The sequence below is a fragment of the Piliocolobus tephrosceles genome, chromosome 1 (assembly GCF_002776525.5).
Source record: "Piliocolobus tephrosceles isolate RC106 chromosome 1, ASM277652v3, whole genome shotgun sequence".
Lineage (NCBI taxonomy): Eukaryota > Metazoa > Chordata > Mammalia > Primates > Cercopithecidae > Piliocolobus > Piliocolobus tephrosceles.
Window position 1 is genome coordinate 84,628,081 of NC_045434.1, and position 26,454 is coordinate 84,654,534.

Below are 26,454 nucleotides of genomic sequence, written 5' to 3' on the forward strand. Positions count from 1 at the left end.
AGTGCTGGCATTACAGGCGTGAGCCACCATGCCTGGCCTATTTCTTTTTCTTTTCTTTCCTTCCTTTTTTTTTTTTTTTTTGATAGCTGGGTGGCAGATGTATAAATTGTCATTGACCTAACAGAATTAAGTCGGGCCACAGACAAAACTGAGAGCATCACGATTTAAAACACAGAATTCTCAAACGGACCACTGTGTTTAGACCTGATTGTGGAATGGAATGCCACACCTAGGCATATGAGGTATGGTTGGGGCACTGTCACATGTCCAGCTTGGGAGCCATCATGTGTCCAGGTCGGGACACAGAGGTAAATGGACGAGACACAGATATGTGATGGGGGTGCAGTCACATGTCCAGATCAGGTGCCCTCACTTGCTGGGAGTGCCATCTCCTGGTGGGAGCCAGTCACATGTTGGGGTGCAGCCACCTGGTGGGGGCGCAATCCTGTGCTGGAGACACAGTCACCTGTCCGGAGCTAGTCACCTGCTGGGGGCGCTGCCTCGAGCCTCATGGCGGCCCCTGCTTCCGGCATGGGCCCACTCGGGCCCTGTGCCCTGAGCCTTCTGCTGCTGTTCCTGGTGGTGCCACCTCCCCGGGTCTCAGCCTCGGTCCACAGACACCCAGAAAACCAGGGAATCTCCCTGACTGGCAGCGTGGGTAGGCCCTGCCCCAGGGGCGGGCGGGCGGCTGGAGACATTGCCCTTGGGGCCTCTCTCGGTGCCGGGCCTCCTCCTCTATGTCGCCTGCCCGCCCCTGCCCCTCTCCCATGTCCCCTGCCTTCCCTTCCTCCTGTGTCCCCTGCCCCTCCCCCGCATCCCCTGCCTGCCCTACCTCTCCCGTGGCTCCAGCGTGGCTCCACCGTGAGCTCCGTTCTCCCTGCAGCCTGTGGTCGGCCCAGCATGGAGGGGAAGATCCTGGGCGGTGTCCCTGCGCCGGAGAGGAAGTGGCCGTGGCAGGTCAGCGTGCACTACGCGGGCCTGCACATCTGCGGCGGCTCCATCCTCAATGAATACTGGGTGCTGTCGGCTGCCCACTGCTTTCGCCGGTGAGGGGGCGCGGGCCTGGGATGGTGTGGGTAGGTGGGCGTGCACGGCGTGCCCACAGCAGCTTGGATGGACCCCACGCAAGCCTCCCCCTTCACCACTGTCGGCCCTCTTCACCACTGTCCCCCTGCGCAAGGCCAGGTCCCCACCAGTGAGGCTGGTCCCCAAACACACAGCTGGGTCCCCATCCGTGGGGGTCTCCCAAGTGCACGACCAGGTCCTCAAGAGTGACGCCGGTCCCGAAGATCACGGCCAGGTCCCCACATACAAGGCTGATCCCCTAAGTGTATGGTTAGGTTCCCATGAGCTAGGTTGGTCCTCAAATGCACAGCCTGGTCCCTACGTGCAAGGCTGGTCCCCTAAGTGCACGACCAGGTCCCCACGAGTGAGGCTGGTTCTCAAGGGCACAGCCAGATTCCCACAAGTGAGGCTGGTCCTCAAGTGAACAGCCAGGTCCCCATGAGCAAGGCTGGTCTCTAAGCACCTGGCCTTCCCCAGCCCCATTCACCACAGCTGCCCCGCACAGCAGGCATGCCTGTCCTGCGGCCATCTGGCCTCCAGAAGGATGTGTGCAGCCAGGTTATCTAAGAGTGAGAGCAGGTCTCACATGCATGGGCTGCTGGCCTGTACAGCTGGTGGCTGTGTACAGACTTGGGTCCCCAGAGCCTCCATGGGCCAAGTCGACTCCTTAGGGGGCAACTCTGCCAGACAGCCAGATAGGTCCCTACTATGCTGCAGGAAGAAGCTGGCTTTTCAATCCCATTGAGTGAGCACCAGCCCCCTGTGCTTGGCATGCCCAGGCTTGTGGGCTGACCACACAGGAAGCTGCGGGCATTGTGCCTCTGTTCTCACCCCCACAGGGACAAGAATATCAAAATTTATGACATGTACGTAGGCCTTGTAAACCTCAGGGTGGCCGGCAACCACACCCAGTGGTATGAGGTGAACAGGGTGATCCTGCACCCCACATATGAGGTGTACCACCCCGTCGGAGGTGACGTGGCCCTGGTGCAGCTGAAGACCCGCATTGTGTTTTCTGACTCCGTGCTCCCGGTCTGCCTTGCAACTCCAGAAGTCAACCTTACCAGTGCCAATTGCTGGGCTACAGGATGGGGACTAGTCTCACAACAAGGTAGGAATACAGTGCAGGGCTTTGTGGGCAGGATGAAGGCTTCTATTCCACCACAGGGAAGAAAATGCTCTGCCAGCTAAGGGGGTCCAGGTGTTTGGGGACAGGAATCCCCACCCATCAATCAACATTTATTTGTTTGTCAGCATGGATATTTTGTTGTTTTGTTTTATTTCTGACTGGCTTTGTTGTATGCAGAAAAATACAGCTAATTTGATGTGAAGTTGGTATGCAGTATATCAAGAACACAAATTTAAAAGCATAGTTTTCCTTAGGATTGTAAATGGAACTTAGAAATCTCTTTTAGCTTATCTAAAAACCATTTGTTATTAAACTTTTCTCCAGAAAGGCCTGTGCATTCTTTGTAGATTTATACCTGGGCACTTTTCCATATTTAGGTCTATTCAAAAGAGATTTTTTAAATTGCATTTGCTAATTAGTCACAGCTATTGATTTTTGCACATTGATCTTATATCCAGTCATCTTATAGAATTTATTTTTAGTAGTTTATCAACTGACTATTTTGACAGTTCTAGATAAAAGATAATATTTTCTTCTAGTAAAGACTATTTTATCACTCTCTTTCCATATTTTATCTTTTATTTATTTTTCTTGTCTTCTTACAATGGTTGGAACCTCCAGTAGAAATGATGCCAGATCTTTTCTTGGTTTTGGTTTGGTTGGAAATGCTTATAATGGTTCACTATAGCATTTGTGGCCTGGCCTGGAGATTTCAGGTTGATGTATTACACCAGATTTAAAAACTTACCTTTTATAGCTGATTTACTTAATTAAAAAAATTTATAGATAATTATTGATTTTATTAAAATGCTTGCAGCAACTCTTGATAGGATCATATAGTTTTGCTCTTTTAATCTATTGATGCCAAGAATAGGCATTTAAGCTGGGTGCAGTGGCTCACACCTGTAAATCCCAGCACTTTGGGAGGCTAAGGTGGGAGGATTGCTTGAGCCCAGGAGTTTGAGACCAGCCTGGACAACATGGTGAGATCCTGTCTCTACAAAAAATGCTGACTTAGCTGGGCTTGATGGCATATGCCTGTAGTCCCAGCTACTCAGGAGGCTAACGTGGAAAGATCTCTTGATCCCAGAAGGTCAAGGCTTCAATGAGCCAAAACTGCATATCTGCACCAAAGCCTGGGCAACAGTGAGACCTTCTCTCAAAAAAAAAAAAAAAAAAAAAAAAAAAAAGATATTTAATGTGAGATGGGTCTAGAATTTTTTTCTTAGCTAATTTTAATCTTTGGCATCAGTGTACTGCTGACTTTGTAGAATGAAACTTTACCATTTATTTGTACTCTCTGCAATAGTTTCTATTAGAGTAAAGATTAGCTACTTCTTGAAGGTTTGATGTGGCCATAAAACACTGTGATCCTAGTACCTTTTGTGGGTATAAATGATTACTCTATCTTACTTTCTGTTATGGCTACTGGTTCATTCCAATTTTTAAATTTATTCTTAGGCCAATTTTGATGGATTATATTTTTCTAGAAAGTTGTTCATTTTATTCCAGATTTTGAATATAATGATATTGTGTAAGATTGTAATTCATGTGCTATTATTTTTCTGACCTCTCTTCATTCCTTATCAGAGTTGCCAAAATTGTCTGTTCTATTGCCTTTTTTATATAAAACTACCTGCTACAGATTTTGCATTGGTGTACATGGGGAGATGGTGGTGCATGGGACTTTATATGTTGGGTGCTTTGCTATTCGTTCCTATAGCCATCTATTCATTCATTAAACTTTTCATATTCTTTAAGTTTGCTTAACCAAACTTTTCTAATTTTTGAGCTGAAAATACAAAAGATATTCAACATTTCATACTCTTTCTATGAAAAAATTAAAGATTATAACTTGTCCTTTAAAGTCTTCTTTGGTCATGTTACAGGTTTTGAATTCTTTTTTTTTTTTTTTTTTTTTTTATACTTTAAGTTCTAGGGTACATGTGCATAGCGTGCAGGTTTGTTACATATGTATACTTGTGCCATGTTGGTGTGCTGCACCCATCAACTCGTCAGCACCCATCAATTCATCATTTATATCAGGTATAACTCCCAATGCAATCCCTCCCCCCGCCCCCCTCCCCATGATAGGCCCCAGTGTGTGATGTTCCCCTTCCCAAGTCCAAGTGATCTCATTGTTCAGTTCCCACCTATGAGTGAGAACATGCGGTGTTTGGTTTTCTGTTCTTGTGATAGTTTGCTGAGAATGATGGTTTCCAGCTGCATCCATGTCCCTACAAAGGACGCAAACTCATCCTTTTTTATGGCTGCATAGTATTCCATGGTGTATATGTGCCACATTTTCTTAATCCAGTCTGTCACAGATGGACATTTGGGTTGATTCCAAGTCTTTGCTATTGTGAATAGTGCCACAATAAACATATGTGTGCATGTGTCTTTATAGCAGCATGATTTATAATCCTTTGGGTATATACCCAGTAGTGGGATGGCTGGGTCATATGGTACATCTAGTTCTAGATCCTTGAGGAATTGCCATACTGTTTTCCATAATGGTTGAACTAGTTTACAATCCCACCAACAGTGTAAAAGTGTTCCTATTTCTCCACATCCTCTCCAACACCTGTTGTTTCCTGACTTTTGAATGATTGCCATTCTAACTGGTGTGAGATGGTATCTCATTGTGGTTTTGATTTGCATTTCTCTGATGGCCAGTGATGATGAGCATTTTTTCATGTGTCTGTTGGCTGTATGAATGTCTTCTTTTGAGAAATGTCTGTTCATATCCTTTGCCCACTTTTTGATGGGGTTGTTTGTTTTTTTCTTGTATATTTGTTTGAGTTCTTTGTAGATTCTGGAAATTAGCCCTTTGTCAGATGAGTAGATTGCAAAAATTTTCTCCCATTCTGTAGGTTGCCTGTTCACTCTGATGGTAGTTTCTTTTGCTGTGCAGAAGCTCTTTATTTTAATTAGATCCCATTTGTCAATTTTGGCTTTTGCTGCCATTGCTTTTGGTGTTTTAGACATGAAGTCCTTGCCCATGCCTATGTCCTGAATGGTACTACCTAGGTTTTCTTCTAGGGTTTTTATGGTATTAGGTCTAACATTTCAGTCTCTAATCCATCTTGAATTAATCTTCATATAAGGAGTAAGGAAAGGATCCAGTTTCAGCTTTCTACTTATGGCTAGCCAATTTTCCCAGCAACATTTATTAAATAGGGAATCCTTTCCCCATTTCTTGTTTCTCTCAGGTTTGTCAAAGATCAGATGGCTGTAGATGTGTGGTATTATTTCTGAGGACTCTGTTCTGTTCCATTGGTCTATATCTCTGTTTTGGTACCAGTACCATGCTGTTTTGGTTACTGTAGCCTTGTAGTATAGTTTGAAGTCAGGTAGCGTGACGCCTCCAGCTTTGCCCTTTTTTGTAATTCATTTCTCAAAACTATGTGCACCCTATTTTGATTTTTTCTATATCCAACAGTATAGGACAAAATTTTTCATATCTACAAAAATGGCCATTGGAATTCTATAGGAATTGCACTGAATGTTCAGACCATGTTGACTAATGTTGACATTTTAACAATATTAAACTGCCTATCCATGAACGTGGAATGTATTTCCATTTATTTGAGTCTTTAATTTCTTTCAGCAAAGATTTGTAGATTCGAGTATACAAGTTTTTCACCACCTTCATTAAATTTATTATTTTAGAAGGCATGTTATTATTTTAGATGCTATTGTAAATGAAATTGCTTTTGTAACTATCTTTTTTGGATTGTTCATTGGGGGTATATAGAAACACAACTGATTTTTGACCAGGTGCAGTGGCCCATGCCTGTACAATCCCAGCACTTTGGGAGGCCAAGGCAGAAGGTTCACAAGGTCAAGAGATTGAGACCATCCTGGCCAACATGGTGAAACCACATCTCTACTAAAAATATAAAAATTAGCTGGGTGTGGTGGCACATGCCTGTAATCCCAGCTACTCAGGAGGCTGAGGTAAGAGAATCACTTCAACCTGGCAGGTGGAGGTTGCAGTGAGCCGAGTTCACACCATTGCACTCCAGCCTGGGCGATAAGCATGAAATTCCATCTCAAAAAAAAAGAAACTGATTTTTTTATGTGTTGACTTTATACCCTGCAACTTTGCTGAATTTGTTTATTATATGTAGTAGTTTTTTCTTTTTTTAAAGGATTAATTAGGATTTTCTATGTATAGGATCATATCATCTATGAATAGAGATTGTTTTACTTCTTTGTTTCCAATTTGAATGGCTGTTATTTCCTTTTCTTGTCTAAATTATCTGTCTAGAATTTCTAGTACAAAATAAATAGCAGTGACCAAAGTGGAAATCCTTGTTTTGTTTCTGATCTTATGCGAAATGCTTTCAGTCTTTAACCATTGAATATGATGCTAGTTGTCAGTTTTTAAATAAATGCCCTTAATGTTGATGAAGTTTTTCTACATCAATTGAGATGATCCTATGTTGTCTTTTTTCTTTTATTCTATTAATGTATATTATATTGATTGATGTTCTTACGTTGAATTACACTTGTATTCCTTGGATAAATCTCGCTTTGTCATGATTTTATATGCTGTTGGATATGGTTTGCTAATATTTTGCTGAGGGTTTTCACATCACATTCTTAAAGGTATGATCTGTAGTTTTATTTCCTTATGGTGTCTTTGGCTTTGGCATCAGGATAATTCTGGTCTCATAGAATGAATTATGAAGTGTTGCTTCCTCTTCTATTTTTTGGTGGAGTGTGATAAAGATTGATTAATTCTTCTTTAAATATTTGGTAGAATTTACCAGTGAAGTCATCTGGTCCTGTACTTTTCTTTTTTGGGAGATTCTTATTATTGAATCAATCTCTTTACTTGTTATAGATCTATTCAGATTTCCTATTTCTTCTATGGGAGTTTAGATAATTTGTACATTTGTAGAAATGTGTCTATTTCATCCACGTTATCTCATTTGTGAGATATTATTTCACAAATTTATAATCATTTTTATGCATTTGTCTTTTGAATCCTGTAGCAAATAAAAAGTGGAATTAAAAAACAAATAAAAAGTGGAATTCAAAATCAAACTCACTTATGAGTGAGAACATGTGGTGTTTGGTTTTCTGTTCCTATGTTAGTTTGCTGAGGATAATGGCTTCCAACTCTATCCATGTCCCTGAAAAGGACATGATCTCATTTTTTTTTTTTTTTTTTTGCACAGTATTTCATGGTATACATGTATCACATTTTTTAATCCAGTCTATCATATATGGGCATTTAGGTTGATTCCATGTCTTTGCCATTGTGAATAGTGCTGCAATAAATATACGCATGCATGTATCTTTATAATAGAATGATTTATATCATGGTTTAATGGTTTTTATATTTGCCCATGCATTTACCGTTACCAAAGTCCTTTAATTTGTCATATAGCTTTGACTTACTGTTTTATGTCCTTTCGTTTCAATGTGAAGCACTCCGGTTAGCATTTCCTCTTAGGAAGATCTAGTGGTGCAGACTTCCATGGCTCTTGTTTATCTGTGAACATCTTAATTTCTCCCTCATTTCTGAAGGATGATGTCTGATATAGGATTCTTGGTTGAAAGGTTATTTTTTTTTTCCTTTTAGCACTTTAAGTACATCATAACACTGCCTTCTGATCTCCTTAGTTTTTTATGAGAAATTGGCTATTAATCTGATTGAGGATCCTTGTACATGACTAGATACTTCTCTTGCTCATTTCAAGATTGTCTCATTGCCTTTAGTTTTTGACAGTTTGATTATAATGTGTCTTGTTGGGGGTTATTTGAGTTTATAATACTTGGAGTTTGTTCAATCTGAATTTGTAGATTTAAATATTTCAGCAGATTGCAAAATTTTGAACTATTATTTCTTCAAATATTCTTTCTACCTCATTCTGTCTATCTTCTCCTTCTGAAAATACCATAACACATATCTGGTTCATTTGGTGGTGTCCCAGGAGTCTCTTAGGCTCTCTTTACTTTCCTTCTTCTTTTTTCCTTTCTAATCTTTAGATTTTATAATTTGAATTGTCCTATATTGAAGTTCACCTATGCTCTCTTGTGCTTGCTCAAATTGTCTGCTTTGCCCCTCTAGTGAAGTTTTCATTTCAATTATTTGGCATTTTAATGCCAAATATTCTGTTTGGTTCCTTTGATAATTTCTACTTACTAATAGTATCATTTTGTTCATATATCATTTTCCTGATTTTCTTTAATTCTTTATGTTTTCCCTTAGCTCTTTGAGCATATTTAATACACTTGTTTAAAGTCTTTGTCTAGACTTCTTTAGGGACAGTTTCTGTCCATTTATTTTGTTTTCTTGAAAATAAATTATTGAAAACAGGAGTATTGAGTTTTATACTTATAATGAATGTTATATGTGGCTGAGTATTGATAATAATAATATATTAACTCTGGAAATAAGATGCTCTCCAACCCCAGGGTTTTCTGTGCTTTTTTTGGTTGTTGAAAGCTATAGTAGTCTGTTTAATGATTTTCCCAAACTATTTTTCAAAGACTGTATTCTTTCTCATGTGTGGTCACTGAAGTCTCTGTTCCCTAGCTTCTGTTAGCTACTGTTTTGACAGTATTTTCTTGAATGCCAGGAACTAAAAACCAACAAAACCAAAAAACTCTTCTTATGATCTTTGCAGATTGACTCTGTGCCAAGACACTTTTTCAATACTTAGCCATGTGTGCACCAAGCGTAGGGATCAGCCTGAGATGAAAGTTTTGGTCTTCTCAGGTTTACTTATGAGCATGTGTCTACCCTGGGCATGTTCATGGCCTTCTAAATTCCCACAAGTACAGGGGTGCTTTTTCTAAAAATCTTTTCTGATTTATTTACTTTTTAAATTATATATTTTTATTTTGATAGATTTAGGAGGTACAAGTGCAGGTTTGTTACGTGAATATATTGCATAGGGGTGAAGTCTGGGCTTTTAGAGTAACCATCACTCAAATAGTGAACATTTTACCCAATAGGTAATTTCTCATCCCTCATCACCTTTCCTTCCTCCTACCTTGCTGAGTCTCCAATGCATATTATTCCACTCTCTGTGTTGTGAACTTTATTTAGCTCCCACTCATAAGTGAGACGAAGCATTATTTGACTTTCTGAATTATTTCACTTAAGATAATGGCCTCCAGTTCCAACCACATTACTGCAAAAGACATGATTTTATTCCTTTTTATGGTTGATTAGTATTCCATGGTGTGTGTGTATGATATATGTTATCTATTTATACATATAATATAAAATAGTATATATACACAAACACACCACATTTTCTTTATCCAATCATTTGTTGATGGGCACTTAGTTTGGTTCTATTTTTTTTCTTTTTTGTTCATGCTGTCCCTGGGTGGGCTCGAAGGTTGGTTCTATATTGACATAGTTTGGATGTTTGTTTCCTCCAAATCTCACGTTAAAATTTGCACACCAGTGTTTGAGGTGGGGCCAGTAGGAGGTGTTTGAATCATAGGGGTGGATCCCTCATGAATGGCTTGGTGCCATCTTTGCAGTAATGAGTGAATTCTTGCTCCATTTGGTTTGTTCAAAAGCTGGACTAATGTTTAAGAGCCTACCATCTCTCTTGCTTCCTCTTGCATCATATGACATGCCTGCTTCCCTTTCACCTTCTACCCTGATTGTAAGCTTCCTGAGGTCCTCACCAGAGGCAGATGCTGACACTATACTTCTTGTACAGTCTGCAGAACAAATAAACCTCTTTTCCTTATAATTTCTCCAGCCTCAGTTATCCTTTATAGCTATGCAAAACAGACTAATAGCCATATTTTTGCTATTTCAAATAGTGCTGCAATAAACATACGAGTGCAGGTATTTTTTTGTATAGTGACTTATTTTCTTTTGGATAAATACCCAGTGGTGGGACTGCTGGATTGAATGGTAGCTCTATTTTTAGTTCTTTGAGAGATTTCTATAAAGTTTTCAATAGAGGTTGTACTAATTTTCTTTTTTTTCCTTCAACTTTTAAGTTCAGGGGTACATATGCAAGAGGTGCAGGTTTGTTATGTAGGTAAATATGTGCCATGCTGGTTTGCTGCACAAAATATCCCATCACCTAGGTATTAAGCCCAGCATCCATTAGCTTTTCTTCCTAATGCTCTCCCTCCCTCCATTCCCCTAAACAGGCCCCAGTGTGTGTTGTTTCCCCACTCCCTGTGTCCATATGTTCTCATAATTCAGCTCCCACTTACGAGTGAGAACATGTGATGTTTGCTTTTCTGTTCCTGCATTAGTCTGCTGAGGATAATGGCTTCTAACTCCATCCATGTCCCTGCAAAGGACATGATCTCATCTTTTCTCCATGGCTGCATAGTATTCCATGGTATACACGTACCACATTTTTTAAATCCAGTCTATTATTGATGGGTATTTAGGTTGATTCCATGTCTTTGCTATTGTGAATAGTGCTGCAATGGACATTTGCATGCATATATCTTTATAATAGGATGATTTATATTACTTTGGAAATATACCCAGTAATGGGATTGCTGGGTCAGATGGTATTTCTGCCTCTAGGTTTTTGAGGAATCGCCACACTGTCTTCCGCAATGGTTGAACTAATGTACAGTCCCAGCAACAGTGTAAAAAATGTTCCTTTGTTCCTACAACCTCACCAGCATCTGTTGTTTCTTGACTTTTTAGTAATAGCCATTCTGACTGGCATGAGATGGTATCTCATTGTGGTTTTGACTTGCATTTCTCTAATGATCGTGATGTTGAGCTTTTTTTCATGTTTGTTGGCTGCATGTATGTCTTCTTTTGAGAAGTGTCTGTTTATGTCCTTTGCTACTTTTTAATGTTTTTTTTTTCTTGTAAATTTGCTTAAGTTCCTTGTAGACTCTGGATATTAGACCTTTGTCAGATGGATAGATTGCAAAAATTTTCTCCCATTCTGTAGGTTGTCTGTTCACTCTGATGATAGTTTCTTTTGCTGTGCAGAAGCTCTTTAGTTTAATTAGATCCCATTTGTCAATTTTTGCTTTTGTTGTGATTGCTTTTGGCATGTTTGTCATGAAATCTTTGCCTGTGCCTGTGTCTTGAATGGTATTGCCTCGATTTTCTTCTAGGTTTTTAAGTTTTTTTGTTTTTTTGATATGGAGTCTTGGTCTGTCACCAGGCTGGAGTGCAATAGAGTGATCTCAGCTCACTGCAACCTCCAACTCCCTGGTTCAAGCAATTGTCCTGCCTCAGCCTCTGGAGTAGCTGGGATTACAGACACACGCCACCACACCCAGCTAATTTTTGTATTTTTAGTAGAGACAGGGTTTCACCATGTTGGCTGGAATGGTTTCGATCTCCTGACCTCGTGATCCACCCACCTCAGCCTCCCAAAGTGCTGTGATTAGAGGCGTAAGCCACCATGTCTGACCTCTAGGTTTTTTTATAGTTGTGGGTTTTATGTTTAAGACTTTAATCCATCTTGAGTTAATTTTTGTACAACGGTGTAAGGAAGGGGTCTAGTTTCAACTTTCAGAATATGGCTAGCCAATTCTCCCAGCACCATTTATTAAATAGGGAATCCTTTCCCCATTGCTTGTTTTTGTCAGGTTTGTTGAAGATCAGATGATTGTAGGTGTACAGTCTTATTTCTGAGTTTTCTATCCTGTTCCATTGGTCTATGTGTCTGTTCTTGTTCCAGCACCATGCTGTTTTGGTTACTGTAGCCTTATAGTATGTTTGAAAGTGGGTAGCATTGTGCCTCCAACTTCGTTCCTCTTGCTTAGGATTGTCTTGGCTATTCAGGCTTTATTTTTTGTGCCATATGAATTTTTAAATAGTTTTCTTCTAATTCTGTGAAGAATGTCAATGGTAGTTTAATGGGAATAGTATTGAATCTATAAATTACTTTGGGCAATATGATCATTTTCACAATATTGATTCTTCCTGTCTATGAGCATGGAATGTTTCTCCGCTCGTTTGTTTCCCCTCTGATTTCTTGGAGCAGCAGTTTGTAGTTCCTTTTGAAGAGGTCCTTCACTTCCCTTGTTAGCTGTATTCCTAGGTATTTTATTCTTTTTGTAGCAATTATGAATGGGAATTCATTCATGATTTGGCTCTCTGCTTGCCTGTTGTCAGTGTATAGGAATGCTAGCAAGTTTTGCATATTGATTTTGTATCCTGAGACTTTGCTGAAGTTGCTTACCAGCTTAAGAAGCCTTTGGGCTGAGACAATGGGGTTTTCTAGATATAGGATCATGTCATCTGCAAGATAATTTGACTTCCTCTCTTCCTATTTGAACACCATTGATGTCTTTCTCTTGCCTAATTGCCCTGGACAGAACGTCCAATATTATGTTTAATAGAAGTGGTAAGGCTGGGTACGGTTGCTCACGCCTGTAATCCCAACACTTTGGGAGGTCGAGGCGGGTGGATCACCTGAGGTCAGGAGTTTGAGACCAGCCTGGCCAACATGGCGAAACCCCGTCTCTATTGAAAATGCAAAAAAGTAGCTGCACGTGGTGGCACACATCTGTAGTCCCAGCTACTCAGCATGCTAAGGCAGGAGAATCACTTGAATCCGGGAGGCGGAGGTTGCAGTGAGCCGAGATAGCGCCTGAGTGACAGAGTGAAACTCTGTCTCAGAAAGAAAAAAAAAAAGGTGGTGAAAAAGGCCATTCTCTTGTACCGGTTTTCAAGGGCAATGACTGCCTCCAGCTTTTGCCCATTCAGTATAATATTGGCTGTGAGTTTGTCATATATGGCTCTTATTATTTTGAGGTCTGTTCCTTCAACACCTAGTTTAGAGTTTTTAACATGAAAGGATGTTTAATTTTGTCAAAGGCCTTTTCTGCATTTATTGAGATAATCACGTGGTTTGTGTCATTGGTTCTGTTCATGTGACGGATTACGTTTATTGACTTGCGTGTGTCGAATCACCCTTGCATTCCAGGGATGAAGCCAACCTGATTGTGATGAATAAGCTTTTTGATGTGCTGCTGGATTCAGTTTGCCAGTATATTGTTGAGGATTTCTGCATTGATATTCATCAAGTATATTGACCTGAAGTTTTGTTGTGGTCGTTGTAGTATCTCTGCCAGGTTTTGGTATCAGGATGAGCTGGCCTCATAGAACAAATTAGGGAGAAGTTCCTCCTTTTCAATTTTTTTGTAATGGTTTCAGTAGAAATGGAACCGGCTCTTCTTTGTACCTCTGGTAGAATTCAACTGCAAATCCATCAGGTTCTGGGCTTTTCTTGGTCGGTAGGCTATTTATTACTGCTTCAATTTCAGAACTTGTTATTGGTCTGTTCAGGGTTTCAATTTCTTCTTGGTTCAGTCTTGGGAGCATGTATGTGTCCAGGAATTTATTTTCTAATTTTCTAGTTTCTTTTCTAGATTTTTTTAGTTTATGTGCATAGAAGTGTTTATAGTATTCTCTGATGGTTGTTTGTATTTCTGTGGGGTCAGTGGTGATATCCGTCTTATCATTTCTGATTGTGTTTATTTGATTCTTCTCTCTTTTCTTCTTTATTAGCCTAGTTAGTGATCTATTTTATTAATTTTTTTTTTTAGAAAACAGCTCCTGGATTCATTGATTTTTTGAAGGATTTTTCATGTCTCTATCTCATTCAGTTCAGCTCTGATCTTGGTTATTTCTTGTCTTCTGCTAGCTTTGGGGTTTGTTTGCTCTTGGTTCTCTAGTTGTTTTAGTTGAGGTGTTAGGTTCTTCAGATCTTTCTAGCTTTTTGATGTGGGCATTTAGTGCTATAAATTTCTCTGTTAGCACTGCTTTAGCTGTATCCCAGAGATTCTGACATGTTGTCTCTTTGTTCTCATTAGTTTCAAAGAACTTCTTGATTTCTGCCTTAATTTCGTTATTTACCTAAGAGTCATTCAAGAGACGGTTATTCAATTTCCATGTAGTTGTGTGATTTTGAGTGAGTTTCTTAATCTTGACATCTAATTTGATTCCACTGTGGTCTAAGGGACTGTTTATTATGTTTTCAGTTATTTTGCGTTCGCTCAGGAGTCTTTTACTTTTGCTATATGATCAATTCTAGAGTAAGTGCCATGTGGTGATGAGAAGAATGTATATTCTGTTGTTTTGGAGTGGAGAGTTCTGTAATTATCTATTAGGTCCACTTGATCCAGAACTGAGTTCAGATCCTGAATATCTTTGTTAATTTTCTGTCTCGATGATCTGTCTAATATTGTCAGTGGAGTGTTAAATAAAGTATCCCACTATTACTGTGTGGGAGTCTGAGTCTCATTGTAGGTCTCTAATAACTTGCTTTATGAATCTGGGTGCTCCTGTATTGGGTGCATATATATTGGGGATAGTCAGCTCTTCTTGTTGAACCCTTTACCATTACTTGGGTCCAGGGAGCTAAGCAGCATCATTCTGCGAGCCCTACTTCCATGGCACCCCACAAGTTAAGACCACTGACTTTGAATTCCAGCCTGCCAGTCACAAAAGGTTGGAATCTGCTTAAGAAGGACCAGTTCCCCAGGAAGAGGAGCAGTGCCATCTCTGCAGTTCAGTCAACTCAGCTCTTCCAGCCTGCTGGCTCTGGAGAGTCCAGACAATCTGGATGAAAAAGGGTCCTTGACAATGCAGCACAGCTGCACTACCAAGAAGCAGCCAGACTGCTTCTATAAGTGGGTCCCTGATTCTGTTCCTTCACACAAGGGACAACCCTCTCCAGGGTTATGTAGGGACAGATTTCCCACCTTGCTGGGAATCCTGGGGCCAGAGTATACAAAACTCCTGGGTCTCCGTATATGCCTGAGTGGCTGCTCTGTGGGGACTCCACACAGCTCTGTGTAGAGACCCAAGGACCTGGTGACATTGGCTTATGAGAGGATCGCCTGATCTGGTTGCAAAGATTCATGGTAGAAGTGTGGTATCGCACAATCATTTCACCACTTCCTTTGGCTTGAGGGCGGGAATTCCTTTGGGTCATCACCCCACCCTGCCTTTCTTCATTCTCCGTGGGGGGAGCTGTTTGTCTAGTCAGTCCCAGTGTGAGAACCTGGATATTTCAGTTGAAAATGCTGAATTCACTTGCCACTTTCACTTCTCTCTGTGAGTGCCACAGACTACAGCTGCTTCTAATTGGCCATTTTAGTCTTGTACTAATTTTCATTTCCACCAGGAGTGTATAAGCCTTCCCTTTTCTCTTCATCCTCATCAATTTCTGTTGTTTTTTGACTTTTTAATAATAACCATTCTGACTAGTGTGAGACGGCATCTCACTGTGGTTTTGAATTTCTCTGATGATTAGTGATATTGAGCATTTGTTCATATGCTTATTGGCCATTTGTATGTCTTCTTTTGAAAATGTCTATTCCTTTGTCCTAGAAGTGCTTTTGAGCATTCCCAAAGAAATTCTCACTAGCTCTTGCTCATGGGCCTTAGGCAGTATATTGTATATACTTATACTTTTATTGCACATACGTTTACTATATATAGTATATTGTATATAGTTTATGATTTTTGAATCTATTGTGAATGCAATTTTCTCAAATTTCATTTTAATTGTTCATTGTTAGCATATTGAAGTATACTTGATTTTTATTTATTTCATATTGAGAAACCTAGTTTAAATTTTTTGTAATTCACTGTGAGTTTTTTCATATATTATGTTGTTTGTGAGCAAAGACAGCTTCTTACTTTCCAGTGTGGGTAGCATTTCTCTCTCTTGCCTCATTACACTGGCTACAGCCTCTAATCTAATGTTCAATACAACTGGGAATAGTGGATATCCTTGCCTTGTTCTTCATCTTAGTGGGGGAAATGTTTAGTCTTTCAGCATCAAGAATGATGTGAGCTGTGGGGTTTTTTGTAGATATCTTTTAACAGATTGAGGAGGACTTCTTTTGTTCCTAGTTTGTTGAGTATCTTTGTTATGAAAAGGAGTAAGAAATGCTTTTTATATATCTATCGATATGTTCCTGTGGCTCCTGATTTTTATGTTATTGATATATTATATTCAATTTTGGATATTAAACCCACCTTGCATTCCTATGATTAATCCCTCTTGGTCATTGTGTATAATATACTTTCTAGGTTGCTGGAATCAATTTGTTAATACTTTGTTAAAGATTTTTGCAACTATATTTATGAGACATATTGGCTGAATTTTTCTTGTGATGTTTTTGTCTGGTTTTGGTATCAGAATAATATTCGTGTTTATAGTATTGGTATTGTTTTCTTCTTAAAGATTTGATAGAATTCATGAGCAAAGCCACCTGGGCCTGGGCTTTTCTTTACAGAAAGATATTTTATTTAATTTGCTATTTACTTTATGTATTTATTATTGTCCTATTATTTTTACATTTTCTTGTACAGGTGCATTCAGATTCCCATTTCTTCTTGAATTAGTTTAAGGTGTCTACTTTTTTTTTTTGAGATAGAGTTTTGCTCTTGTCACCCAGGCAAGTGCAATAGTGTGATCTCAGCTAACTGCAACTTCCGCCTCCTGGGTTCAAGTGATTCTCCTGCCTGAGTAGCTGGGATTACAGGCACCCACCACCAAGCCCTGCGAATTTTTTTTTTTTTTTAAGTAGGGACAGGGTTTCACCGTGTTGGCCAGGCTGGTCTCGAACTCCTGACCTCAGGTGATCTGCCCACCTCAACCTCCTAAAATGATGGGATTACAGGCGTGAGCCACCACGCCCGGCCTTAAGGTGTCTAATTTGATAGCACACAGTTGTTCATAATAGTCTCATCATTTATTTTAATTTCTAAAAGGATAGTAGTAATATTTCATCTTTCCTGATTTTGGTAATTGGCATCTTTTCTATTTTTATCTTGGTCATTATAATTAAAGGTTTATCAATTCTGGTTGTCTTGAAGAAGTGATTTTTGGTCACTGATTTTCCGTATTACTTTTCTGTTTTCTATTTCATTGATTTCCATTCTCATCTTTCTTATTTTCTTTCTTCTGATTGCTTTGAATTTAATTGTTCTTTTTCTAGTTTCATAAGGTGGAAGCTTAGAGTGGTTTGTGACCTTTCTTCTTCTTCTAATATAAGCATTTAAAGTTATAAATTTCCTTCTATGCACTGTTTTAAATGCTTCCCACAAATTTTGGTATACCATATTTTTGTTTTCATTTAGTTGAGGATATTATCTAATTTCCCTCATAATTTTTTCTTCAAAGTTTCTTAATTATAAGTATTTGGTGAATTCCAAATAAAATTTCTATTTTAATTTTAGCTTTAATTCCCTTGTGCTTAGAAAAAATATTTGCTATAATTTTATACTTTTTGAACTTATGGAGACATGTACTATGGCCTAGAGTATGGTCTGTCCTGGTAAATGATCCGTGTGTGTTTGGAAAGAATATGTGTCTTGCTGTCATTGGTGTGGAAATTTGTATAAGTCACAGGTCCAGTTGGCTGATAACATTTTTAAGTCTTCCATATCCTTATTGGTGTTCTGTCTTTTAAAAGCAGTTATTGGGCCGGGCACAGTGGTTCACACCTGTAATCACAGCACTCCACCAGGTCAGGAGATTGAGACCATTCTGGCTAACACGGTGAAACCCCATCTCTACTAAAAATATAAAAAATTAGCTAGATGTGGTGGCATGCACCTGTAGTCCCAGCTACTTGGGAGGCTGAGACAGGAGAATCACTTGAAGCCAAGAGGCAGAGGTTGCAGTGAGCCAAGATTACACCACTGCACTCCAGCCAGAGTGACAGAGCAAGACTCCGTCTAAAAAAAAAAAAAAAAGCAGTTATTTAGAGTAGGGTATTAAAATCTCGATGACTGCTGAATTGTTTATTTCTCCTTTCAATTATGTCAGGTTTTGCTTCATATATTTTCAGGCTCTGATTGATTGGGTGCATATATATTTATAATTATGTCTACTTGGTGTGTTGATTCTGTTATCATTTAATCAACTGTCTTTCTTTGTCCCTAGTTACATTTGTTTTAAAGTTTGTTTTGTCTGATATTGATCTAGCCACTTAGGCTCTCTTACAATTACTGTTTGCATGGATATCTTTTTTCATCTTTTCACTTTCAATCTATATATGCCTCTGAATCCAAAGTGTATCTTTTGGTAGAAAGCATACAGTTGGGTCTTCCTTTTTTATGTAGCCTGGAAATCTCTGCCTTTTGGTTGAAATATTTAGTCCTTCTTCACATATAATGTAATTATTGATCTTGTGGATTTAAATTTGCCATTTTGCTAAATGTTTTCTATGTATCTATATAATCTCTTTCCTCTATTCATTTTTCCATGCCTTTTTTTTATGTTAACAAAGTGACTTTTGGTATGCCATTTTCATTCTTTCCTTGATTTTTTAGACTATATTTCAAAAGATGTTTTCTAAACAGTGGTTGTAGGGCTGGCTTTGTTTATCACAATCCAGTCAGATTAATACTGATTTAATTCTGGTGAAATATAACAATGGTTAAAGACCGAAAGCTTTCCCTCCAAGATCAGGAACAAAATTAAGATGCCTGCTTTCACCACTGGTATTCCACATTATACCAGAAGCTCTAGACAGACAAATTAGGTGAGAAAAATAAATAAAAGAAATCCAAATTGGAAATGCAGAAGTAAAACTATCTCTGTTTGCAGATGACATGATCCTGTATATAATCCCAATGAAAATCCCAATGAATCCTAAAAACACTCAGTAACAACAAAATAAAACTACAGATAATTTTTAAAATCCAGCCAAGTGACACGGTGCAAAATCAACACACACAAAAATAAGTCGTGCTTCTATACAACCTCAATGAACAATTCAAAAAGGAAAATAAGAAAATTGTTCCATCTGCAGTGGCACCCAAACCAAAACATATCTATGATAAAAATGTATCTAAGAAAATGAAAACTACAAAATGACATTGAAAACTACAGAACGTTGCCGAAAGAAATTTTTGAAAACATAAATAAATGCAAAGACAGCTGATGTTCATGGATTGGGAGACTTAATATTGTTAAGACGACAATATTACCCAAAGTGATCTACAAACACAGTCCTTATCAAGATACCAATGCCCCTTTTTGCAGAAATAAGAAAGTCAATCTTCAAATTTATATGTAATTAGAAGAGGCCACAAATAGCTAAAACAATCTTAAAAAAGAACAACCTGGCCGAGTGCAGTAGCTCACGCCTGTAATCCCAGCACTTTGGGAGGCCGAGATGGGCAGATCACCTGAGGTCAGGAGTTCGAAACCAGCCTGGCCAACATGGTGAAACCCCATCTCTACTAAAAATACAAAATTAGCCGGGTGTGGTCGTGGGCGCCTGTAATCCCAGCTACTTGGGAGGTTGAGGCAGGAGAATCACTTGAACCAAGAAGGCAGAGGTTGCAGTGAGCCGCGATCTTGCCACTGCACTCTAGCCTGGGCAACAAGAGTAAGACTCCATCTTAAGGGAGAAAAAAAAAAAAAAAAAAAAAAGCAACGTTGGACGACTCATACTTTCTGATTTCAAAATATACCATGAAGCTGCAAGAGTCAAAATCATGGGTTATGGCATAAGGAAAGATATAGAGACCAATGGAATAGAATTGAGAGTCCAGAATAACTGGCCCATTCATTTTCAATGAAGGTGCCAAGTCCATTCCATGGAGAAGAAATCGTCTGTTCAACAAGTTGTACTAGACATTCACATACAAAAGAATGAAGTTGGACCCTTACTTCATACCATTTACAAAATTTACCACAGAAGTTACTGAAGACTAAGTATATCAACTCAAAGTATAAAATTTTAGAATAAAACTGTCATTGGTTGAAGTATGTCCCCCAGAAGACATATTGAAGTTAACACCCCCAGTAGTCATAAATGGAACATTTTAGAAATAGGCTATTTGCAAATGTAATCAAGTTAAGATGAGGATGTTAGGGTGGGGCCTTATCCAATATGACTGATGTACATATAGGAAGAGGAGAAGGGACACAGGCATGGAGCGTGCATGTGATGACAGGCAGAGACTGGAGCCATGCACCTGCCAGCCATGGAATGCCAAGGATTTCTGGCAACCATAAGAAGCTAGGAAAAGGAAAAGAGGGATCCTCCCTGAGACCCCTGAGAGGGAGCCTGGCCCTTCTGACACCTTAACGTCAAACTTCTGGGCTGCAGAGCTGTGACACAAAAACTTTTTGTCGTTTGAAACTGCCCAGTTTGGGGTACTTCGTGACAGCAGCCCTAGGAAACAAATACAGAAACATAGGTCAAGAAATCACGACCTTGGACTGGTTTCTTAGAGAAACCAGTGGTTAGCAATGGTTTCTTAGAGACAACAAAAACATGAGCATCAAAATACATTGGCCAGGTGTAGTGGCTCATGTGTATAATCCCAAACTGGTGGGTGGATTAGTTGAGCCCAGGAGTTCGAGACCAGCCAGGGCAACATGGTGAAACTCAGTCTCTACAAGACATACAAAAATTAGCCGGACATGGTGGTGTGCACCTGTAATCCCAGGTACTCAGGTGGCTGAGGCAGGAGAATCGTTTGAACCTGGGAGGCAGAGGTTGCAGTGAGCCAAAGTTGCACCACTGCACTCCAGCCTGGGCAACAGAGCAAGACTTTGTCTCAAAAAAAAAAAAAAAAAGGTCGGGCGCGGTGGCTCAAGCCTGTAATCCCAGCACTTTGGGAAGCCGAGGTGGGCAGATCACGAGATCAGGAGATCGAGACCATCCTGGCTAACATGGTGAAACCCTGTCTCTACTAAAAATAAAAAACAATTAGCCAGGCATGGTGGTAGGCGCCTGTAGTCCCAGCCACTCGGGAGGCTGAGGCAGGAGAATGGCGTGAACCAGGGAAGCGGAGTTTGCAGTGAGCCGAGATCGCACCACTGCACTCCAGCGTGGGCGACAGAGCAAAACTCCATCTCAGAAAAAAAAAAAAAAAAAAAATTAGCTGGGTGTGGTGGTGAGTGCTTGTAGTGCCAGCTACTCAGAGGCTACGGCGGGAGGATTACCTGAGCTCAGTGGGTCAAGGCTACAGTGAGCCAAGATCGCACCACTGCACTCCAACCTAGGTGGCAGATCTAAATTGTCTCAAAAAAAAAAAAAAATTTGATAAATTGGGCTTCGTTGAAATTAAAAACTTTTGTATGTCAAAGACAATACCAAGAAAGTGATAAGAATGGAAGAAAATATTTTCAAATTATGAATTGATAAAAGCCTAGTATCCAGAATATATAAAGAACTCCTATAATTCAACAAAAAGACAAGCAACCCAATTTAAAAATGGGCAGAAGACTTGAACTGACATTTCTCCAGAGATAATATGTAAATGGTCCACAAGCACATGCAAGGATGCTCCACGTCATTAGTCATTAGGAAACACAAGTCAGAACCCCAGCGTCCATTCATCACTTGCTAAAATGGCTGTAATCAAACAAATGGAAAATAGGTTCTGGCAAGGGTGTGGAGAAAGCAGAGCCCTTGTTCATTGCTGGTGGGAATTAAAAATGACATACTCCCTGCAGAAACAATTTAGAAGTTCCTTAAAAAGTTACACAGGCCGAGTGCACTGCTCATCTTTAATCCCAGCACTTTGGGAGGCCAAGGCAGGAGGATTGCTTGAACCCAGGAGTTTGAGATCAGCCTGGGCAGCATAGCAAGACCCCAACTCTAAAAAAAAAAATGTTAAACATAGAATTACCCTATGGCCCAATTACCATGCATAACAACTCCACTCCTAGGTATGTACTCAAAGGACTGAAAGCTAGTGTTCAAACAAGTACATGTACATGTGTGTTCATAGTAGCGCTATTCACAGTAGCCAAAAGGTGGAAACAGCCCACATGTCCCACAGTGGGAAAATGAAACAAACTGGGGCATAGACATAGGATGGAAAATTATTTCAAGCATAAAATGGAATACATGCTACAACGCTGTCGAGCCTCACAAACACAATGCTAAGTGAAAAAGCCAGACACTAAAAGTCCTATAGTGTGCGATTCAATGTATAAGAAATATCTGGAACAGGCAAATCATACAGATGGAATACAGATTGGTGGCTACCAAGCACAGGCTCTGGGGATGACTTTTGGCTTGATGAAAATGTTTTGGAATTAGATGGTGGTAATGGTTATATGGCATTGTGAATGTACTAAATGCCACTGAATTGTCTGCTTTAAAATGCTTAATTTTATGTAATGTAAATTTTGCCTTGATTTTTAAAAAGTGCTGTCCAGGTGTGGTGGCTCATGCCTGCAATCCCAGCACTTTGGGAGTCCGTGGCAGAAGGACAGCTTAAGGCCAGGAGTTTGAGACAAGCCTGGGAAACATAGCAAGACTCTGGTTATAAAAGAGGGGTTTGTTTGTTTTTTACCTTTTGTTTTTTGAGACAAGGTCTCGCTGTGTTGCCTAGAGTGGAGTGCAGTAATATGAACACAGCTTATTGCAGCCTCAACATCCTGGGCTCCAGTGATCCTTCTTCCTCAGACTCCTGAGTAGCTGGGACCACAGGCACGCACCACCACACCAGGTAATTTTCTTTATTAGAGATGAGGGTCTCATTTTACTGCCCAGGCTGGCCTCAAGGGATCCTCCCGCTTCTCAAAGTGCTGGGGTTACAGGTGTGAGCCACCAGACCAAGCCAAAAAAGTTTTTAATAAAAGCTTCAATAACAGAATTTTCATTGGAAACTCTCATCTTTCATGTGAGAATGCCTTTATTTTATACTCTACATTTTTATTTGAGACATCGTTTACAAACTGTAAAATCCGCAAATATGAAGTTTACAGCTCAATTATTTTAACATATTCTTTTTTCATTTTTTAAAATTTTATTTCCTGTAACATTGGAGGTTACAATGACTTTTTAAAGCAAATTCCAGACACTATATTTCATCCATAAATATTTCAGTGTAGACAAACATTTTATTTATATATTTATTTAATCTTATTGTATTCTTTTAGTGGCAGGGTCTTCCTCTGTCATCCAGGCTGGAGTGCAGTGGCACAGTCATAGCTCACTGCCGCCTCTAACTCTTGGGCTCAAATGATCCTCCTGCCTCAGCCTTCAGAGGAGCTGGGACTACAGGTGTGCGCCACCATGCCTGGATACTTTTTACACACGAATAGTCCTGTTGCATCACCATTACCACCCTCCAAGATAAAGGACATTTCCTCACTAGAGAAAACTTCCAGTCTCCCCAGGTGACAAATCCCCCTTGCCAAGGTAACCATATTCTGAATTTTGTCATCATTTAATAGTTTTTCCTGTTCTTAAACTTCGTTAATGAAATCACACAGCATGGATTCCTCTATGCCCAGCTTTTTCCGATGACTACTGTTTTTGAGATTCATTCATGTTGTTTCCACATCAGCAACTCATCCTTCTTTTTCTGTTGTGTCTTCTTTCAGTGTTTGCATGCAGCAAAGTTTCTTCTCTCCATAGTCCTACTAATAGACATCTGGGTTGCCATCAGTGTTTAGGTCATGTGACTAAGTCTGCAACAGATATTACTGTGCAAGTCTTTTGGGGAATATACGTACTTATTTATCTTGGGTCTATGCTTGGTAGAATCTGTTGGCTGTGGTGTAGGGATAAATTCAACTTTATCCCTACAACTGCCAAACATGTTGCTAAAGTGGTCATGCCATTTTTCAATCCTGTGAGCAATGTAGGAGAGTGCTAGTTGCTGCACCTCTTTGCCGATACTTGGTAGTGCCGTCTTTTTCATTTCGGTTATGCTATTCATGTGTCATGACCCCTTCTTGAGGTTTGCTGACTTGTAGGAGTTCTTTATATACTCTGGATACATGTATTTCGATGTGTATTGCAAATATTTTCTACCAGACTGTGACTTGGTTTGTAATTTTCTTTTTTTGTTTTATTTTTCTTTTTTAGAGATGGGGTCTTGCTCTGTTCCCCAGGCTGGTTTCAAACTTCTGGCTTCAAACGTTTCTCCCACCTCAGCCTCCCAAAGTGTTGGGATGACAGTCATGAGCCATTGCACCTGGCCAGCTTTTAATTTTCTTAGCAGTGTCTTCTGATGGGAAAAAGTTTTTAATTTTGATGAAGTCCAATTTATTTTTATATTAATATTTTGGTTTCACACATGGGGGGTCTTTTATATTCTGTTTATAAAGATTTGCCTATTGTAAGTTTACAAAGACAATTTTCAACATTTATTCTAGAAGCGTTTTGAATTTAATTTTTATATTTAGGCATAAGATCCATCTGAAATTAATTTTTGTATATGGTGTGAGGAAAAGGCCAAGTTTGAGCCAGCTGGTGGTGGTGTCATGTCTGCTGTGACTCCATGTGTGACCCTCAGTGGGCTTTCAGTGCTGTCCACAGCCCTCTCCTGAGCACTGCCGCTGCAGATGAGCATTGCAGTCTAGTAGTCAGAGCCAGCACAGGCACTCTGGAGCCTTTGCATTTCCACTTGTGTTTGGAGTCAGCCCCCTCATTTCTGCAAAATGCCTGCTAAGGTTTCGAATGATCCATTGTTTTCCATGGCTCTTGGTCCTGTTCCCTGAGACATCCTTTCTTTTGCATTCATCTCCTTGGCTACACCTTAAGCAGGCTTTGAAAAGTGTTCATTCTGTCTATTTGTCATGATGTCAGGATGTCTTAAGCTATAGGACTTACATACTCAGGTTTAAGTTTTGTTTGCTTTGAGCAAGTTAGATGGATGTTTTGGCCATTATAATGTGAAAACTCTTATTTCTTTGTAGTATTTCACCAATTTGTGTGTCTATGATAATTGTAAATACATGCAATGACTGTATTTCTTTTTCCAAATATAATTATTTATTTTATTTTATTTTTAAAAATTGAGCTAGGGCCTTACTATGTTGCCCAGGCCCAGGTCTCAAGCTCCTGGGCTCAAGTGATCCACCTGCCTTGGCCTCCCAAAGTGCTGGGATTACAGGCATGAACCACCACACCCAGCTCTACTGCTCCATTTTAATGCCAAGGAATAAGTGTTCTGGCAGCAGAAACTGGTCCATGCGAGGTAACGCAGATACATTCAGGTCCAGCCAACAACGTTTTGCATTTTTATGCTTCTTTTCCTGCCAGCCCTAAGGAAGTCAGTGTTGCCTGAATGCTTTAATAAAACATATCCCTGTTTAGATGTATGCAACTGAGCCAGGTGCAGTGGTTCAAGTCTGCAATCCCAGCACTTTGTGAGGCTGAGGTAGGAGGATTGCTTGAGGCCAGGAGTTTGAGACCAGTCTGGACAACATAGTGAGATCCCATCCCTACAAAAAAGGAAATAAAATAAAATAATTAGGCAGGCATTGAGGTGCATACCTGTAGTCCCAGCTACTTGGGAGGCTGAGGCAGGAGGATGGTTTGAGCTCAGGAGGTCCAGGCTGCAGTGAGCCATAATCACACCACTGCATTCCAGCCTGTAACAGAGCAAGACCCTGTCTCAAAGAAAAAAAGGTATGTAACCAGAGCAGGACCCTGTCTCAAGGAAAAAAGAAAAAAAAAGGTATGTAACTGAAAAATAAGTTTTTAAAAGGTCTTTTATATATATTGTATTTGAGCAACTTTCTCAGACTTTCTTGGCTTAGTGGCCTTTTGACATTGTGAACATCCTGTTCTCCAGTTCAGACTGGTGACAGTTTTACAAGTACAGATCTTAGATTCTTATGTCTTCTCCTGACATCCTCAATGTGCCACCACTCTTTCTGAGGTAACACTTCCTAAATGTCATCGCCGCCTTTTTGGGTGTGTTAGACTGTTGAGGGACAGCACCCCGAGGGTACTTAGAGTCACTGTCATCCAGCAGAGGATGTCTACCGGGAACTTTCTTAATTCTTCCCAGGATTTAGCACAGAATGCCTTAGCACAGGTGCCAACAGCCACACCCTGAGCCGCTCTTTATTCCAAGCCATGTCTTGTTTGATTTTCTCTTTGTCCCTAGGCTTTATTTTATTTTCAGAATATTTTGCTAGCTAAAAAGACTTGAGAACAGACTCAGTTTAATTTTCCAACCCAGAAAACCGCAGCCCCTGTCTTACAGGGGTCAGTAAACTACAGACGAGGAGTCAGATCCACTCCATTGCTTGGTTCTGTGTTGTCTGTGAGCTTAGGATGGTTTTTACACTTTTGTTTTTAAAATATTATTTTATATTTTGAGACACAGTCTCAGGCTAGGGTGCAGTGCATTGACCATAGCTCACTGCAGCCTCAAACTCCCAGGCTCAGGCAATCCTCCTACTTCAGCCTCCTGAGCAGCTGGGACTATAGGCGTGTGCCACAATACTCAGCTAATTTTTGTATTTTTTGTAGAGACGGGGGTCTCACTATGTTGCCCAGGCTGGTCTCAAACTCCTGGGCTCAAGTGATCCTCCTGC

At 40.0% G+C, this 26,454-nt stretch overlaps 1 protein-coding gene across 1 annotated transcript in view; it reads left to right on the forward strand.

Moving 5' to 3' along the window:
• The first annotated feature begins 510 nt into the window (after positions 1–510).
• PRSS38 (serine protease 38) overlaps positions 511–26,454 on the forward strand; it is a 31,630-nt gene continuing 5,686 nt past the window's right edge. Inside the window, exons 1-3 of the mRNA XM_023203529.3 lie at positions 511–658; positions 884–1,046; positions 1,905–2,176. Of these exons, the coding sequence (XP_023059297.1) occupies positions 511–658; positions 884–1,046; positions 1,905–2,176 (583 nt within the window). The remainder of the gene's footprint in view (positions 659–883; positions 1,047–1,904; positions 2,177–26,454) is intronic.